Here is a 16,137-nt window from a genome sequence, read left to right on the forward strand (position 1 = left end):
AAACTTAACTTTAATCTTCATATTTCTACCATAATTAATGAAGCCAAAAGTGCGCTTGGCTTTATTAAACGTTGGTCTAAGGAATTTAAAGATCCTTTTATTACCAAGCGCTTATTTACTTCGCTTGTGCGTCCTATCCTAGAGTATTGTTCTGTCGTATGGTCTCCGCAACATAAACTGTATCAGGATCGTATCGAATCGGTCCAAAAACAGTTTCTTCTCTTTGCCTTAAGAGACCTTAGATGGGACAGTAATTTACGATTACCGTCTTATCATAGTAGGCTCCAGCTAATTGATCTTCCATCGCTAACCAAAATCACTCACAATGCCCAGGCATAAGCATTGGCATACGCTTTTGCTGCTAATGTTGTGTTAGTGATTTCTCAATTCTATTCTTATACTCTATTTTTGGCTCTTCCATTACTCTTTTCTTTTTATTATTTCTTATTCTTTTTATTAACTTTTCTTGCAACTTCTCTTATTACCGGCCTTTTTTCTTTTTCTATACTTTACCTCTTCTTATTTTATTCTTTTTTTTTTTTTATTATTGTTTTTTTTTAACTCCTTTTATTTATTTATTTATTTTATTTTATTTTTTTTTATTATTATTATTTTTTTTTTTTTTTATTATTATTTTAAGAATTATTTTAAGTATGCTAAATATTGTTTAATAACCTACATTTTAATATTTTATTTTTTTAAGTTTTCTTACTAACACTTTCTTTTCATAGCTTCAATAGTATCACTGACCATATTTGGCTGTGAGACGTGGGCATAGCCGGCCGGACTGGCAAATAAAATACCCCCATCGGGTTGGTGTTACTATTGAAATTATATCGTGTACTTTGTATAGGCTTTTTTAAATTAAAATTGACTCTCATTTTTGTCAATAGCTTTAAGAAAATAAATAAATAAATAAATAAATAAATAAACACATAAGAATTATACAAAATTTATCAATAATTTTTATTGGTATAGCATAAAGTTTAGACATTTGTTATGGAATTCACAACAAGATAATGACGACAGACATAACTCAATACGCGATACGGACCGAGCGTTGCTTCCTGCTCCCTGCTCTCTCTCTTTCCTTTTCTCTCTCTCCTTCTCACTCTCTTTCTAGTACTTGTAGCCACCGGCACCACCGCCGCCGCCGCCACCGCGTCCGCCAGCTGCTGGTCCCTGTGGATACTGAGCCTCGCCCTCATAGCTGACGTCCGCATGGTAGCCAGTCTTCCAGTCGGCCGTGTAGCGCACCACCTGAGTGCGTCCGTCGGGCAGCTGGACGCGGTACTCGCCAGTCACCACATCGCCATCGCTGGAAGCCTTGTGCGCGTAGTCGTTGGCCGTGTCTGGGTCCTGGACAGCATACTCGAATTCGAATGGCATGCCGGGCATATGCACATGATCCTGTATGTATGTAAAATTAGCGATTAGTGGACAGGTAGAGCCACATATGTATGTATTATACTTACATCGCCTGGCTGACCGGGAATGTTGCGTGGACCAGCCGGTGGTGCTGGGCGTGAACCACCATTTCTACCGGGCGGAGCAGGTTGCTGAAAGTGTGGATAATATTAGCTGAGATAAACGATGTCAATTAGGTAAAGCTGCTGTTGCATCGAGGGATAAAAGTTGCTCAAAAATAAATCTTAAATTTTCCAGTAGATGGCGCTATTCGTTATCTTGCATTGTCAGTACTAAATGAAGTTTCTATTTTATTTTATTTATATTTATGTATATTATACTTAAAGTTGAATTTGCTTATTTTTATATTTATATTTTTCTTCTAGAACTTTGATTAAATTTATGAATCAAGGGTTAAAAGTTTTTTCTACATTTTTAAATTTCTAATTTTTTTTAGCTTTATATCGTATTTTATATTCATTTATTCAAACAGTTCCATTTCTTAAATTGGTTTAATTAATAGTTCTTGCCTTATACCCAGATTTAAATTATATTTATTTTATTTATCGACTTTATTTTGAATTTTCATAATTTTTTGTTTTCATTTTGTGTTTATTTTCTTCCGTAATTTTGACTAATTCTTGATTTCCCTCAGGCTGTTTGCCATTTTAGTTTAGTGTAAAAGACTAATTCACATCTTAAGCTGTCTACGGCTGCAGTGCTTCGCAGTGGCATTTTAATAAATGAACGTGCATTTGCTTAGGTTGACTTGCAATTGCAACTTGGCCAAAAGCTTAGTCAATATGACAGTGGGAAAGGGTTAACTCATGCCTCTCTCTCTCTCCCTCTCTCTTTCTCTCGCTGGCCAAGATGTGATTTGATGTGGCCACGCCCCCGCACCCTCTGTCCGTTGACAAATGCAACATCATTGAAGTCGACATTCAAATTGAAAAGTCTATTCCCAACTCTGTCGCAGCCAAAGGTGAAGCCGGCTGCATGACGCTGAACATTTATAGAGTAAAGTGTTGATGGCCTATGAGTGCAGCGACTGCATCGAGGCTTGACTGATGGACATACAGACAGACAGGCAGACAGACAAATGGACAGACAGACAGGTTGTTGGTAAAACGGCTTAAAAGCCAGCCACCAGGTTAAAAGTCGAGTGAAGGGCTCGAGTGAAAATTATGGCCATAATTAACCAATGGCTTTAATTCAGTTTTGCGGCACTCCAGCTGGATTTCAGCGGCCATTGATGGCTCCCCGCCGCTGGCATACTCACGAATGGCTTATTGGGCTCCGGGTAGTCGTAGCCGTTCTTAGTGGGCGGCAAATACGCGTTCGAGCCGGGGGCTATCTGGGCGTAAGCGTAGGCGGCGATGGCAGCAAGTGATAAGCTCTGCAAAATAAGAAGAGGAAGAGTGAATTAACATCAAATGAAATGTAGTAAAACAAACAGCAGCAGCAAAACAAAAATCTTGGCATTTATAGGCATTCAAGTAGAAGCGCTAAAAAAGGTTAAATTAGAAACACAAAAGAGAGAAAAAACTCAAAAATAATAAAAAATAAAGCTAAATAAAACAACAGAGTGAGCGGCAAACAAAAATAGAAGCTGCGATAAGATCGCGCCTGACATTCAGCTGCTGCTCTGGCTCTAGCTCTAGCTCTAGCTCTTGCTCTTGCTCTGGGGCAGGTGCAACCGTTGCCAAACCGAAGCAAATGCTATTGCAATTGACTCGTCTTTAGAATGCGGTCCACTCGAAAGGGCAACAAATGGCGGAGGTTAGAAGCTGACAATTAAGGCGGTTCCACAGATTTATGGCTGCAGCTAACTGAAAACGTCAACCGGCTCATCTGTTTTTTTTTCCACAATTTTTTTGCTTTCCGAGCCCAAACATGGCTAATTGACACATGCAACGCAGCCTGCCACAGCCATCCATCAAACTGGCCAGCTGAGAGAGCTCCAGCTGTGGCTGCTTCTGCTTCTGCTGCTGCTGCTGCTGCTGCTGGCTTCTTGTCAGCTGCCTGTCGGTGTTTCAATTAGCATTTGCTAACTGCAGCTTAGGCTGCGGATTGCGGAAATATTTGCAACTGCAACGTCTTTATACTAGAATATGCACGCAGTATACAGTATATAAACTGTATTCTATGTTAAATAATACGAATGTGCTTAGCTATTGATCATTGTCGTGGTCAATGCCAATGTCAACGGCAAACTGCTTCAAATTGTTCGCTCATCTGTAAATTGCGCATAGTTACGCGTGCACACAGGTGCGAAAAGCTTCAAACAGTTTGAGATGCAATTAATATATTTATGTGTAGTATTGATCGGCTTTTATTTATTATTTATTTGCATAGTTAATTGATTTAACATGAGTTTATAAACATCAATTTAATTGCTGAACATGTTTTGCATATCTTTTCGAACTACAAGAAATACTTAACGGAAGGGTCTATGAAATACATATTCTATTTATTTATATATATACTTGCATATATGTATATATAAATTTCAATGGTATCAAAACTAAAATTCATCTTTACTTTAAATTAAATATTAAATTTACATTAAATTTGTAAATATTAATTTAATTTAATTTTTTAATTTTTGCTATTATAAAATAAAGATTTCTTTATTCTTGTTTTTTTTATTATTGTATATGCAAATTTAAAAAAATTATATTTGTTTATTTGTTTAATGTAAGTAATCGGAAAATAGTCGAAAATTGAAAAGTAAATATATTTTATATATTATATATTATTTAATAAACAGAGCTCAGAAATTCACAAAATCCATATGAAATTAAAAAAAAATCTTTTAGTGTTACCTTTTAAAACTTCATAGAATTAATAGAATAATAATAATTTAATTTCAAAATAAAATAATTAAAATAAAAATCACTTCCTTACGATCAGTAACACTTAGCTGCATCGATCGTCTTTCTATAGTCTTCAGTTAACAATTAATTTTCAATTGCTGCTCTTCTGTTAGTTGCTTTGAATTGTTTGTTTAATTCATGCCTGTTTAATTTAATAAACTGACTAAATTCGCTCAATTACACGAAACTGGCGCTCGGTGGGTGGTCCCAACCTTCAAGGAGCCCAAGTTAAAGGCAATAAGCATGTCAACGGCAATTTTAGCATGTTAAACAAATGCAATTACCGTTAAACAAAAGGAAAAACACGAGAGGAAAAACACTAAACACTAAAATCTAAATTAAATAAAACGGCAAAGTCAAAAAGCGCCAAACAAATTGCCGCAACAGCCGACGACAGTTCGAATGTCGAAGGCAGCAGAGAACGACAAACGATAAAGATATACCAAAGAGATTGAGATAGATAAAGCCTTGCATTTAACTGCATACCAAATAGCACCAACAACAAGCAGAAGAAGAAGAAGAAAAACAACAACAACAACCGCAACAGCTGTAAATCGAGTTAAGCCTTCGTCTTGCTCTGTGGCTTGGCTTTCTGCAGAGCAGCTGTTGGAGAATTGAATTAGCGTCGGTGTCAAGACGTGCACAGTGGTGCAAGAGCGGTATATATAATAATGAATAGGTAACCAATATGTAAAATGGAGATGATGTATTTTATGATTGAGTATGTTCACTTCTGCAGCGTTACAAATAAATTTTTCATTATTTCATTATTTTCCTGGATATCTGAAGACAAGTTGTGCGATTTTCTCTATAAAAAATTGTCTTCCCATGATTTATGATGCTGTGGGAAATCTAAACAAGCTGTTATCTTTGATTGTTCATCCAAAGATAATACCGTAATATATTAATAATAATAATAATAATACATATATATATATATATATATATATATATATATATATATATATATATATATATATATATATATAATATACCTTCATAAAATATTATTTTTTCTCAAAAAATATATGTATTTAAAAAAAAAAAAAAAAAAAAAAAAAAAAAACATAATAATAAATAAATAATTAAATAAAAATACAAATTAATAGATAATATAAAAAAATAAAATTATATAAAAATAACAAAATTAATAAAAATAATAAAAGATTAGTTTTCCCTAAGACTTGCTTTTGTTATATATATTTTTTAAAGTTTAATATTTTCTTGTTTTCTGAATAATATTAATCTTCATTAAAAATCTCAAAGCAATTATGCTTTCATTTCTTTATATATATTTTAAATTTAATTTTTTTATATTTAAAATTTGATTTTTCTACCTAATACATTTCCTTAATAATCACTTCTATCACAACACTTTCACACCACTGTGCCCTTGAGCTCCTCTTCGGCTGTTAAGGTTTTGGTCTTAGCTAAATTCTGCTCACAGCTCCAATTATGCTTGGTTGAAGGTTCTTAAAGGTCTGTGGTCTGGCTGTGGCATGGTTTCTGCTGATCGCACACCTTGACGCTGGAGTTTATTTACTTCAGCTACAGACATTGATCTTGCGATCGCATATAATTACTGTATGTGTATGCCATATGCACATAAGTAGATGCTAAATAAATTTTATGTATAAATCATTAAAGCACGAGCCGGCTCGCATTGAAATATCGATAATCGCGCATAATCTAATAAATAGCAATTGTTCGCTTTGTGCGGCATTAAACGTGCTTTATTGTTTTTATGTTTTGTAACTTTAAAAAATGAAATTTATTTTTTTTTTTGCTTTTTTTTTTTTTTTGCACCGCATGCTGAGTTGTTAATTACATTTATAAGCCTTTTGATTATAAATATTATATATTGAATGAACTCAACAAGTGTTTTGTTAAACAATTCCATTATTAATCAGCCCAATCAGCGGAAGTAAACTTGGTCAACTCATTGCTGGCTACAAAAAAAAAAAAAGTGTTTGTAAACATAAAGCCTGAATTCATCTTCAATTCCCGCAACTCTCGCGTTGCATGTCGTACACGCCCACTTTGTCAGCAGCGCGTCAAGTTGAAGGTTGAGCGGCAAAAAAAAAATAAAATAAAATAAATTATAAAACAAAAAGAAAAAAAACTAGCTGAAATTAATTACAGGTGGGCAGTGGGTGAGACACGTTCGATGGCTTTGCCACTTGATGATTCCGATTCTATTGCCATTTCGGGGCAATTAACACAGGCACAGACAGCACAGCGAAAAGACACGAGCTCGAACTTGACGTGAGTTGTGGCTGGCGCTCCAAATTATATGGTCTGGATAATTATAGCGCGGGCACCTGATAGTTTAGGCAGTAATATGGAAAACCCAAATGCTTTTTTTTTTGCCAATTTACAATTGACTGTTTGGCCAAATTTGTTAAACGTAATTCAAGTGCTTATTTATGGGCATATTAATCAGCGGAAGAAACTGAAAGTGTTTATTATTTATAAGCTCTGATGGCGATAAAATAATGGAATCATTTATTTCTAGCTTAATTTTAGGCTGCATAAATGTATTTTATTAATGGAATAATTTGTGATCTGGCTAAACTTTAGGCGGAAAAATGTGTTTAATTTTATTGATTATTTATTTAACTTTTGAATACAATGTAAAGTTTATTAAATTAATTAGTAAGCTTCCATATGGATTTCTGCCTTGAGAAGCTTGAATCATTAATCATTTTTGTCTCAGTTTAAATAAATTCTATTTAAATTAAATACATAAATTTAAATCTTTTAATTTTATAATTATTAAAAAAAATTTTTAAGTAATTTATTTATTAAACATTTTAATAAATCATTAGAAAACATGTTAACTGTGTTTTATTTTATTTGAAACTAATCAGACATTTTACTTGTTATTAGACCTAACATTGAAAGGCAATAAATATTTACTATAAAAAATAGATACATAAAAATGTGTATATTTAATTAAAAGTTTTAATTAATCTTCATTAAGACATTTTTAATAGCAATGTTAGTTTTTTTACTATGTTAACCTAACATTGCATATCGAGTAATTAACTCACATGATAAATAATAATAACTATGCAAAGTCAGCTCAGCTATTTCAGACTCTCTGCTTGTTAACTGAGACCATTTTCACAGACATTTAAAAGCCTTCGGCTACAATATAATAAAAATAGTAAATAGTAAAGAAGCAATTTAGAATATCATAAAAAGCGCTTGGATTCACGCTGAGCTGATCACGAGTATTCGGCGAACATGGCTTGAGAATCTGCACATTTGTCTCGCTCCGCTTGCACACTTGATCACGACCCAGTTTAAAGCGCGACGTCAAATTACCCAACTGAACTAAAGAGGTATGAAAGATAAATAATAGATACACAAACACATATATGACAATTGCATATTGCGGCTAAATGGCAAGCGCGGCTGGCAAATTGATTTATGAGCGGTTAGCATTTAATACATGTACTCGTATAGAAATATATATATAGTTTACGGATTTATGGTGGCAATAAAATTGCTTGCACTTAAATGTCTTCATAAAGCGCTTAGCCAGGTCGCAGAGAGCATTTTAAATAATTCATTTAATTGGCCAAACACCTTCTACATTCCCATTCGATTGCCTTTGCATGGCATTTGGCATAACATCTGGAAGCTTTTACTCGGACTGCCTATTGTGAACTATTATGAACTGTTATTAAGTCATCAGCTACGCGGAGCTGCAAGCAGTTGCCTTCGTTTTGAGCGGCACCCTAGACAACATTCTGCAACGCCTACTCAGATCTAGCCAAGGCGATGACGATGACGATGACGTGCCTAACGAGCCAAGCTCTTCACTAGGCTGCCTCTGTTTTTTTTTATTCTTTTATAAATATGTAGATGCTGCTTTTTGGTTGTAAATTTATGGAATTTGCAACGTTCCCAGCAATTAAGCCGAGTTAGCAAAGTTTGTTTTTGGAGCGAGCAGACAAAAAAAAGAAGAAAAACGCAAAACTCCTCTACATTGATGTGAGATAGCGCATTAGCATTAGTGCAACAGCTGCCACGTACACTTGCAACCAGCAACTTGCAACATGCACGACAACGCCACGCTCGCTCGCTCGCTCAGTAGAACAACAAACATTTGGCTGACCTTTTCATCGTTTGTTGCATGTTGCAGCGTTTTTTTTTTTTTTTTTTTTTTTGTTTTGTTTGTCTACCCCCACTTTGGGGCATTGAAATGCAAATTTGGCCAAATAAAAGTTAATGGGCCATGTGAATGGCAACAAAACCAAAAACAAAACCAAAAGCAAAAACCACAACTGCCTCCTGCTCCACCTTCGGCCCCATGCCCAGCCCCTGCCCCTTCTCCTCCTACTCCTGCTGCTGCTGCTGCTGCTGCCGCTCGTGAGTATGTGCAATGGGAAATGACTTTTATTGCCAGGTTTTTCTTCAGCTGTTTTTCTATATGTATAACTGCATTTTTTTTTCTTCTTTAAGTTTGTTGTTTGAGTCTTTTGTTTTGGCCTCTGCTGCGATTTCAATCAACCAATTTTTTGTTGCTGCACTTTGCGCAATTCGCTCGCGTGCTGACTTCACTTGCAGTCAATTGTCGAAATGAAAAAAAAAAAATGGAAGAAAAATGTTGCAGTGGCAGTCGGCAGGAGGCACGAGATAAAATTCCATGCCAAGGACAATGCCAAAGATCAAAGGCTGTGGCTTTGGCGCGCGTCTGGCGCACGAATTAGCCCAAGCTAAGCTGGGATAGTCAGCGAGTTCAGCGAGACTTCATTTTGGCTATTTCTGGGAGCGGGCACAAGATATGTGAAAAACGACGAGTCAGCAGCAGAGGCGGCCTGCTTTGAAGCTGAAGTTGGAAAAAAGATTTCTAAATATCATTTGACAATCGCTTCTTGAATTCTAAAAGTCAACTTTAGAGTTACTTCTGGGCAATCGTAATTATGTGTTGTGTTAAAATGTTAAAAGTGAAAGGTAATTAATAAGGCTATGAAATGCCTACTAAAAATTATAATAATTATAAAAAATATTTTCAATAATTTATATTTAAGTATTTATAAGTATTCTTACAGCTTTCAACGTATTTGCTGCTGCTCACTGCTGAAATATGTTTTTGGTTGCCCGTTCACCGCATTAACCCTATTTAACCCGACTTTAGTGGCCATAAGCCACAGATCGTAAACGCGACATAAAACCTCTCATAAAATTATCGCCGCTGGCAACTGCATAAAGATATTAACCTTTTTACAAATAAGCAAAAAATATGCACAGAAAAAGAGAAGATAAAAAAAAAAGAAAAAGAATTTAGATGCAGCAGTCAAATTACCAGCAGAAAAACTATGAAAAAAAAAAAAAAAAAAAAAAAAAAATTTATATCCGTCAAATTATATATTACAGTCATCGGGTGTTGCAAGTATCTCAAGTAGTTGCTGAAGGCAAGTCGAAAACGTGTTTAAGAATCAATAAAATCGTTGTGGGCGGCTTGGAAGCCAAAGCAATTGCCGATCGCAATGGCTGCACGGATGGCCAGAAATTGGGTGAAAGCGGGCGAAATTGTGAATCGAAAAACTCTTGGGCAAGAGTTGTAATAAAAATTGAGCAGAACTAATTGAAGTGAAGCCAAACTATGAACGCTTATTGCTAAGTATTTGGCTTAGCATTGGAACAATTTCATTGTGGTCCACAAGCCCATTGAACTAATTTTTAGGCAGCAGCAACAGCTGCTGCTGGCCATGCTTAGAAATGCCAGCAATTGAAGCACAAAAGCCGAGCTATGCAATTAAAAATGCCTTTCAGCTCTCAGCGCTCTCAGCAGCCTTATAGCCACATTGCGCATACGCCACGTTGAACGTTTGGCAATTAGCCACCGCGAAGGCGGCTGCTGCTGCTGTTGCTGCTGTTGATGCTGCGGCCGTTCTGCATGCTGCTTAGTTGCTTTTGTAATCAGCTGAAATTTCGATTTAATTAGATTACCACACACACACACACACACAGATAAGCGAGATGGTTTCCACAAAGCAGAAGCTGCATTCAAGCAACATTACAATTCTTTTTTAGGTTTTTTTTTATTCATTTTAGTTTTTTTTTTTTTTTTTGTGTGCAACATTTGCCAGAGACAATCAAAACCGCAGCTAACAATTGCAGCCGTCGCATTATCCCCAACTCTTGAAAATTGCCTTGACTAAAGGCAAAATATTTGTGTGCATATATCTGCTTCTTCTTCTTCTTCTTCTTCTTGTTTCTAGCTAACCGCAGCAATTGTTATTATTATTATCATTATTATTATTATGACTTTTATTGTTGGCTCTGGCATGCAGTGAGGATACGTCTGACCCGCAGCTCAATTACGTCAATCTCAGCCACGGCAAACAGCTAATGAAATCTCGCAAATCATTTCAATTAAAATCAAATTTGTAATGCAACAAGAATCGAATGAAATGCTAACACACCCTTCAGCACCGAATTGTGAATGCACTAACAAATTTTGAATAAAGAATCAGAGTCAGGCATATAAATAAATCTATTCCATGGATATTATATATTGATAATAAAAATGTGAATAGTTAGAAGTGAAGTAAAATGAAGCACAACAATTTTTAATGCTAATTTTTTTTTTTTTTTAATATATTTTTTATTTTATTTTTTTTTAATTTTATTTAAACAGGCGTTTTACTACCTAATTGGCAGCTTAACAAGTTGAACATATTTAATATTTAAATTCCCATTAAATATAGATCTGATATGCCCAAATCTTTTTCTATCTAAAGCAATTTATATTTATATGTGACTTTTTTGTTGTTTGTTTAATATATGAATAATTTTTTTGCTGGCGCATGACAAAAGGTTTTGTCTAGCCATTTGTTGTGGTTAGGGTATCGCAATGCCTGAGATGCATTTGGCGCACAATTGGGCAATTGTTCACACTTAAATCGGCATCAGCCTCTGACTGCGAATGCTCTGGCTCTGACTGTGTCTGCGTGGCTCTATGGCAATAATCAGTCGTCTAATCAAAGCCAGCATTGACCTATGAGGCTTTGACGTTGCGCCTGGCTGGCTTGCATTGGAAAATTACACAGATTCCGGGCACATGCAATGGCAGCAATGGCAGCAGCTGCTGCTTATTGGGAATCTGCTATGCAGCCTGCCCAGGCTTCATCAACGAAATCATCAGCCAAATATCAAGCGATGCATATTTTATGTCTGTCATTTGAAATTCAAAAGCGTGCCGAGCGGCGGATGCGTTTGACTGCCATCATTTTCGGGGTTTATGACGAACGTTCTGTACTATGCTCTTTCGTTCTCTACTTCTTCTCCTTTTTTTTTTTTGTTTTTGGCGTGCGAAAATGAGCAGCTGAAACGGGAAATATTAATATATGCGCCCAGTAGCGCAGTCGAGCTGGGCCCTGGGCTCGCTTCAACATTGTTTTTGCCAGGCGGACAAACGAAATGAACATGTTGAACACGTTTGGCAGGCAGCTCTGGCTCTGGCTCTGGCTCTGGGTCTGACTCTGGGTCTGGTTCTGTCTAGCGATTGTCTAGCTGCGAGTTTTTGCCTTTCTGTTTCATGATCTGTTTTTGCATGCCTGTTCGAGTGCTCCCCAAAGGTTCAGCTCTGACCCGCAGTGTCCCATGGGCAGGCATAGTCTACATTTGGGCGTGTCTGCCACGCCAACCAAAAACCAACAAAAAAAAAAAAAAAAAAAAACGAATTTTCAGAATAACCAAAAAATGCAAAAATAAGAAGAGAAAACGCCAGCGAAAAGTCAAAAAGTTACAAGCGGCAAATTACACGCGTCTGGCAAGCGACTGGCCCAGCCCGTGCTCCTGTTCCTTTGGCTGTCTGTGGCACCTTTGGCAGTTATCTGCTTGGCAGGCCAGGCATTAAAAAACACAGCCAGACATGGCTGAGGCAGTGGCGGAGGCAGACGGAGTCGTCTGCATGCCATCCAAGTGTCGTACCAACAATTTAGCACGCCCCTTTTCCCTCCATGTGGCACCTTTGCGTTAGCCTTTGCCTCGTGTTGCAGTTAAGTCTGCTTTATTTGTTGCCTGCTTTACGGCATCACACACATACATATATGCAAGGGGCTTGCTCTTTAATGCCAACAAGTGAAAGTTTGGGTGGACTCCACCACAAAGGGCTAGAAAAAGTAACTAAATTGTGGAGTCATTATTTGAAAAGTCAACTTGTTTTCAGTTAGATTTAATGGCCAAATTCTTGTATAATTATAATTATGCAACATTTTAAATGAAAATCATATATTATATTTATAGATGCATTTTTTCTCCTCCTAATTTCAATTCATTTGAAAACTATTTCTTTGTCATATAGAAATTTTAATTAGGGGTTTTAATTTTGCTAAATTTAATTTAACTAGTTATAGAAGTGATGTTGGTATGATATTAAAAAATTCACATGAAAAGTAATATTAGTAGCATGGCTTACAGAAGGTATACGGTCTAAATTATACCTTTTGATAGGAATTTCATCTTGGCTTTGAATTCTAAAAGCAATTTCCAATATTTATTGTATAATTCCTAAACAACATCAATATCAACTTCAACCTGAACAGTAACTAGGCTTAGCTGTCTACAAGGCTAAAGGATAAATAAGTTAATAACTTAAAGCATATTTTCGTTTTTAAACTTATTATATTTAATTTTTTTCTCAAAGCTTTAAGTGGAAAAAGAGGATATGACATTAAATTATTTATTTATTTAAATTTTTTTTTTTTATTTTTTTTTTTTGTTTTTACAAAAAAAAAATCAATCATTTTATTTGCATATTTTTAATTTTTGCTATCATTGAAGCTTTTTACAACTTTTAATTAAATATTAAAAAAATATATATAAATGAAATAGAACAAAAAGAAGAATACGAAAATGCTAGTTATTTATTTTAGTTTTTTTAAATTTAGTATTACGCTTTTATTTTATTATTATTACTTTAGTTGTGTTTTTTTTTTCTATTATTTTCAATTCGAAACAATTTTATTTGTGTGTTTTTTTTTTCGTATTTAATATTATTATTATTGTATTTAATTATTTTTCACTTTTTTCAGCCTGAAATATTTTTGCTCCCATGTTTTCGTACAACAACAACTACCATTCAGGCTGAGCACATATCAATTCTTTTTTGCCCATCAGCTACAAGGACACTTAGCACGTGAATGGGAATTTCCTGTGTATTCCATTTATTTGCGGAAACCCTCGCGTGCATGGCACAGCCAAGTGTTTAGCTGGCAGTTGTTGAAAATAATCAAATATTATTGCTGCTGATTTGGGCGTACTCGTACTTTAGCTAAAACCAACAGCTGCTGCCAGATGAGACAAAAACTGTTCCCATAACCAAATCCCCCTAAAGTATGCTCGAGTATAGCATCTGTATGCGAGTGTGTGTGTGTGTGGGCGTGCCTGGGTGAGTGTACTTCAGAGCCTTTCTGACATATATTACGCACAGCACTTAAGTGTCTTTGATTATTTGCAATTTGTTCGATTTGGGACTTTCGCTTTGCCACTTCAGGCTGCCTGACAGCCAGTTCACTCGATATCGAAGTTATGTAATCGTTTTTGTTACCATTGACGCCAAGTGTTGCCAAATTGTGTGCGTGTGTGTGGGTGTGCGAGTGTATGTGTTTGCCAGGCACTCGACTAGTTTCAGTAGTTGGGCAAACAGCTTGGATTTGCTCTTCGCTCGTCGCTTCTCGATTTTATTTGTTTTTCCTGCTACAGATTTAAATTATGAGCAGCTAACAAAGTTTGAGCATGCAATCAGAAGCAAATCCACCTCACATATGTATGTAACAGTGGCAGACCGCATGATAAAAACTGAGCTAAGCTCAACGACTGTCCCCCCCACCTAGTCCCCCAACGACCACAAAAAGAAAAATGACAACGAACAACAGAGTTCAGAGCATGCGTCCATCAGTCCCCCCCCCCCCCACACACACACACACACGCAAATGTGTATGTCCTGTCCGGGCAACACATCCTTACATCCTTATAAACAAATTTGACATATAACAAGCTTAACTTGTTGTCCTCTGTGCGGGCTACTCTTCCAGTGTTCCAGCATTTGTTCATGCGCTGGAAGCTTCAAAAAGCTCAAATGATTTGTTTGCTGCTGATTTATGTAGGCTTAGGATTTGTATACCGAAAAATCACAGTTTAGACTGGGCAGCCAAGCAAAGAAACTACAGCCAGACTACGCTTACATCAAATCATAAAATCATATGTATGAAATTATACTGCAACCATAAATATTTAATGTCAATATGCATGTGGAATATGTATATGGGAATACAAATTTTGACATGTTATAGGGAAAAATCTTTAAGCATGTAATTTGATATTATACTAATAATATTACTTTTTTATTTTATATATATTTAGTCTAACTATTTTTGTTTTGCTCAAATATTTTGTAAATTATTTATATTTTAATTTATTTCATAATTAAATTAGTATTATTATTTTAAAATATTTATTGCAAGATGTATTTGTTTTGTTTTTTTTTTTTTTAATTAAGAAAATTTTATATTTTTAAATGAATAAGATTTTTCATTTAAAAAACTTGTTAAACATTTTTATATATTAAAACAATTTATTTGTTTGTCTATTTATATTATTTTGTTATTTTTTAATATTATAAAAAATATATTTTTTATATTTTTAATATATTTATTTCAAGAATTATTTATGTTTTATTTTATTTATTTATTTTTTTTTTTATTAAATATTAAATAAATATACTTACAAGCAACAAAAACGATTTAAAGGACATCATATTGACGAAAATTGTTTATTTAAATGGCGAGGCTTCACTTGGAATTAATTTTTAGTTTAATCCGCGCTAAATGAATGGCAAATAAATTGAAGAAATTAAACAAAAACCAAAGCTAATACATATAACAAAATGCTTAAATTTGAATTCTTTTTTAAGATTCACTTTCAATTACAAATATATTCATTTAATTATGTAGTCGATCGTTCTTGATTCTTTGCTTCGTTTTCAACACACGTTTTCACACACTTGAAATGTCCTTTTGCAACACTTGTAATTGAAATTGAAATTGAAATTGAACGACTCTCACTTTCAACTGGGCCACTAGCTTCAGCTCGGCTATTGTTATGCAATTGTTGTTGTTGTTATTGTTGCTTTTTTCTATGCCAGGCAGCACAAGTACCGCACAAAGTACACGAACGTTTTGAATTAGGGTAGACAATGGAGATGCGCTTGCTTTTTATAATCAACGCGCAGTCGCAGCTGCCAGCAGCGGCTGTGACGGCGACTGAGGCTGTGGCAGCGGCGTCGGCATCGACACCGCGTTGCCAACTGCACCCAAAATAAAGCAACAATAGCAACAACAAGAAAAAGTAACGAAACAAATGTTGTTGTACACAGATATACAACAATTGAGGCAGGTTCAAAGCGCTGAACTTCTAGATCATCTTCGTAGCGCCAACAATCTCATCTTGCGCTCTCTGCCTATCGCTCTCTCTCTCTCCCCTCTCTCTCTCTCTCTCTCTCTCTCTCTCTGTTTGAGAATGAGCGTGGGGAGCAGGTTGCTCTTTGCTGCTCAGAGCGGAGAGCGTTTGCTGAGTGTTGAAGTGAAAAATGTTGCAGATCATCGACGGCAGCAACAATTGTTGTTGTTGCTGTTGTCGTTGCTTCTGCTGCTGCTGCTGTTGCCGATGATGATGATGATGATGATTGCTGATGATAAATGAATTGGCGATGATCATTCGAACAAGTTGTAGCTTGGCGGATGTATAACAAGTTGCTTGAATTTTGTATTTTATTAAATGCTGCTGCCAGTCGGAGGAATTAGAGACTGCCTGAGGCAGCGTTTTGTAGAAACGC

At 35.5% G+C, this 16,137-nt stretch overlaps 1 protein-coding gene across 1 annotated transcript; it reads right to left on the reverse strand.

The window, feature by feature from the left end:
• Positions 1-942: 942 nt before the first annotated feature.
• LOC6580478 (pro-resilin) lies at positions 943-15,478 on the reverse strand. The gene is made up of 5 exons (XM_002006280.4): positions 15,368-15,478; positions 15,031-15,126; positions 2,687-2,803; positions 1,476-1,559; positions 943-1,410 (listed from the first exon to the last, which is right to left on the reverse strand). Exons 2-5 carry the CDS (start codon positions 15,058-15,060, stop codon positions 1,120-1,122), a joined length of 522 nt encoding a protein of 173 aa, XP_002006316.1. The 5' UTR covers positions 15,061-15,126; positions 15,368-15,478; the 3' UTR covers positions 943-1,119.
• Between the last annotated feature and the right edge of the window lie 659 nt (positions 15,479-16,137).

The sequence above is a fragment of the Drosophila mojavensis genome, unplaced genomic scaffold (assembly GCF_018153725.1).
Source record: "Drosophila mojavensis isolate 15081-1352.22 unplaced genomic scaffold, ASM1815372v1 contig_81, whole genome shotgun sequence".
NCBI classification, from domain to species: Eukaryota; Metazoa; Arthropoda; class Insecta; order Diptera; family Drosophilidae; genus Drosophila; species Drosophila mojavensis.